Consider the following 4,069-nt stretch of genomic DNA (forward strand, 5'->3'; position numbering starts at 1 on the left):
TTTTTTTAAGTGGTCATTGAGTACAAATATTGCTGAGGCGGTAATTTGTCCTAAAAATTTGTTGCACGATAACAAGGAACCGATAGTGATTTGTCAATATTTGGATAAGGTGTAAGCATTGGATGATTCACAAAAAATTATAAAAAGGTATTATCATACTTGATCAACCTATTCATTTTAAAATTTTATTAATTATTTTATATCATTTAACTATAATTGATGAATTCATGCATAATATCCTTTTCATTATGGGGGAAATGAATCATGGTTACATTTTACAATTGCAAATGTTGCTCAAATCAATATCGACTAAGAGATTAAAATATTTTTATCATGTTGGTGCATTATAAAGATAAAAATTGTAGAACTTTAGTTTATAATATTTTTAATGATGCTCTTTATATTTTAACATGAAATTTTAAGCTAGTATTTATAATTTAACTTCATTTTTTTCTTTGTTAATTCGTGGTTTTAAACAGATCGAAGCGAGAAATGTTGTTAGGATTGTTTTGGTTTAAAAATTGAAGTGGTTTGATTTGGTTTGAAAAATTCCAAACATCTTTAATTGATTTGATTTGAAATTTTGTCACAAGTTGCCCAAGCCGAATCATGCTCACAAACCACCAAACTAAAAATATAACCACCAAATTAAAAATATACTACAACCTTTATAAATTAATACATTGGGATCATATAAATTTTATTAATTAAAAGAGATGTTAATTTAATCAATAACTTATTAATTTATTAAGTATAAACTACATTTCACGAACATGCATTCATTCAAGTAAAAATTCATTATATTTTACATATCCATTCAATTGGATATGAATTAATCCAATAAATCCTCATTAAGTTACCCAAAAAATAAATTCATTGTACTTGTATACTTAGTTGTTAAAACATTTTTATACAGACAAACACAAATTTAGTTTGGAAATAATTTTCATACAAATAAACCCAAATTCTTCTCAAAATTCATAGTTACAATAATTTTGGAGTTGTTACACGCAAGAAAGCAATCAAAACATCAACAACACTTCATAATATTGCAATTCGAGAATTCGACCCCACAGACCACAACTTCTATTCAATAAGAAAAACGAAGATGAGATCCAACTAGATTTAAATTCATAGAAAAATAACAATAAAATCATATTCTAATAAAAATATCACAGTCATCATATATATAATTTAGCAGATTATTAATTTATGTACTAATGGGATAATAGAGTTACGTAAGGATTTTTAGAAAAGTATTATCTTGTTAATTTACTGAAATTATTAATTTAATCTATTAGTTTAAGTTGGAGCCATAAAATATTATTATATAAAATAGATTATTAATTTATCAAATATTATTTATAGCGATGATACTATAGTGCACGAAATCTAGGTGACTATGATAAAAGAGACATTACTATATGTGTTTTCCCTTTGTAAATTTCTTTACAACTCATAATGAGTGACACAAAATCATTAATGAAAGTTTAACACCCTAAAAGTCAGCAACCATTTTCTTGGCTTGCCACTTTAAATCGAATAAGAACCCTCCTACAGTCTCTTGATTCTTTTCATCCTTAGTTAATTATTGAAAGAGTGAGATTTTCTTGTAAATTTTGATTTTCATTGGATTCACTTTTTCCTTATTCCTTTTTTTTTTTTTTTGCCAAATTTCATGACCCCGGGTGGCCTATAATTTTAGATAGTTGTTTGGCCAATAATAAAATTATAAGCCGGAGAAAATTGGATAAACAAGTAAAGCATTGGAAAAGATTTATTCCTTCTAGAATTCAATGTGGATTTTTCATATTTCCCTTTCCAGTATAAGTGTAAGACCTACGAGGCGCATTTAAATAAGATAACAAGCCAACGTATCAAATATCTCTCTTCTTTAACCACACGCAATCCTATTTCACATGCATCTCAAAAGGATACATATTATGTGTCTGTAATTTAGAAATAGAGGCAGGTCACACAGGACAAAATATGTCAATAATATTAACTATTTTAGTCTAGTTTAGTGTAAATCGTTGGAATATTGTTCAAATTATAGTGAGGTGAGATTTGGAAGTGAAAAATTATGTGATAAACAAAACAAAGATTATATATATATATAACATTTCGAGTGAGTGATTGCCCGTTCAATTTTTTGTCCGTAGGAGATTTGAATTCTATTTTCATTTTGGTTAGTTCAACACCTTTTTGATTTATTTTTGGCACATTTTCGTGCATAATGATTGATGTACTATATATTGGGGTGGTTTTCATGTTAGAAAACATATTATAAACATCAAATCAATTTAGTTGTAATCAAATCAAAGATCAAACCAAGTTTTCTCATATTGTTCTTCAAGTTTCTTTTCCAAGTTTCTTTTGCTTGATTCAAACTTGAATTAGGGTTTGTTTATACACGTAAACTATTTGCCTTTTAAAGCTTTCAAACACTTATCCCGATGGCAAAAAATATCGTTTGAGGACAGCGATTCAGAATCACGTTCAAACCTTCCCTTTTGTGGATTCTTGTTGCTGGTTTTCTTGTTCTTTATCAACTTGGTACATCATATATAACACGTCAACACGGTGTGACTAAAATAACTTGTGAATTTAAAGTATATCGAATTCCAAAAAGCTTGATTTAAAAGTCAAGATTCTTTAACTTTTGAAAACTTGAAATCTTTTCAGTCTTTCCACTCTCTCCTGTTCGAAATTGATCACTTTTAGCCAGCATAAATTATATTCCATGGTTGCCAAATTACACCATTGTTTGAAACACCTATGAATCCCCTGCTTAAATCCTCTGCCTCAATGGGCAACAACAAGAATTCCATAATAGAATCAGACTTTCCCACCTCACCCCAGCCTGTAATTGTAGAAGAAATAACTCATTACACTCACCCAAAACACCCCTTGACAAAAGTTAATCTGCCTGAACTATTTACGTGCACTGGCTGCAAGGACGATGGATCTGGGAAGAGATTTGCATGCCAGCAATGTGATTTTCAGCTCCACGAGTTTTGTGCTTTGTCGCCTCCAATATTACAGAACCATCCCCTCCACGGCCAACACCAACTCGTGTTCCACGCTAAACCAAAACAAGGTACAACTCGCAGTATAAAAGCTATTTGTTCTTCTTTTCTTTGCAAGTACTATGATCATCTTGACAATAACATGGAGGTTAACTGTCAGCAATAGCTGGAATTTCGTGGCCAAAGTGTGATGTTTGTAACAAAACAATCAAAGGATTTAGTTTCAGATGTAGAGCTTGTAGTTTCCAGATGCACCCTTGCTGCGCAATGCTTTCAACTGAAAGGAACTTTCCAGTGCATCCACATACATTGAAACTGTTACCACCATTGAATACATCCTCATCGAGTACCGATAACAGGATTCTATGCGGTGAGTGCAAGAAGACGAGGTCGGGTCGAGTATACCGTTGCACCGTTTGTGATTACCATCTCCATGCAGTTTGTGCTAAGAATTTGATAAACGGGCTAGCTCTGGAGTATCCCTCCCCTGGAAAAGCCGACCACGATTGGAAAAAGGGGCTTGCTACTCAGGTGGTTTTTGAAGCCGTAGGAGGGCTCTTTAAGGGGTTGGGGCAAACTATAGCAGAATACTTTTTACAGAATATTGCAAGAGGGAGGCGCAGCAGAAGATCAAGTGAGGGTTAATAAGTGATTGAAGCTGCACAGGGCTTATACTACATACTAAGTATATGTAGAATACAGTTTGATTTGCAGTAGTAAACAATAAATTTTAGGTTTTTTTATTTTTTTATTTTTTTTATTTTTTTTTTTTTAAGTCCTGTCCAACGTATCAAATATGCAAGTGTGTAACTTCATAATGGAAGTACTATGATCAATGTGTTCCTGACCTGCTGTCTTTAAGACTTTAAGCCGGATAAAATGTTACAGATCCAATTCTCACGAAAACATCGATTAAAATCATACAAGGCATAACAGTATATCTTTTATCTCTATCGGATTCCCCAAGAATTGTTATAATGTAATATATTTTTTATTATTTTTCTCGAATACAAAAAAGATCATATAAAAATTTAATTAGT

At 31.3% G+C, this 4,069-nt stretch overlaps 1 protein-coding gene across 2 annotated transcripts; it reads left to right on the forward strand.

The window, feature by feature from the left end:
• The first annotated feature begins 2,671 nt into the window (after positions 1-2,671).
• On the forward strand, positions 2,672-3,775 carry LOC111403294. Of its 2 annotated transcripts, none has more exons than XM_023031738.1 (2): positions 2,672-3,100; positions 3,196-3,775. In XM_023031738.1, exons 1-2 carry the CDS (start codon positions 2,779-2,781, stop codon positions 3,672-3,674), a joined length of 801 nt encoding a protein of 266 aa, XP_022887506.1. In that variant the 5' UTR covers positions 2,672-2,778; the 3' UTR covers positions 3,675-3,775. The 2 variants fall into 2 exon arrangements, with proteins under 2 accessions (XP_022887506.1, XP_022887505.1); XM_023031737.1 differs by having other exon boundaries at positions 2,675-3,100; positions 3,190-3,775.
• The last annotated feature ends 294 nt before the right edge of the window (positions 3,776-4,069 follow it).

Source organism: Olea europaea, chromosome 11 (assembly GCF_002742605.1).
Source record: "Olea europaea var. sylvestris chromosome 11, O_europaea_v1, whole genome shotgun sequence".
NCBI lineage: Eukaryota > Viridiplantae > Streptophyta > Magnoliopsida > Lamiales > Oleaceae > Olea > Olea europaea.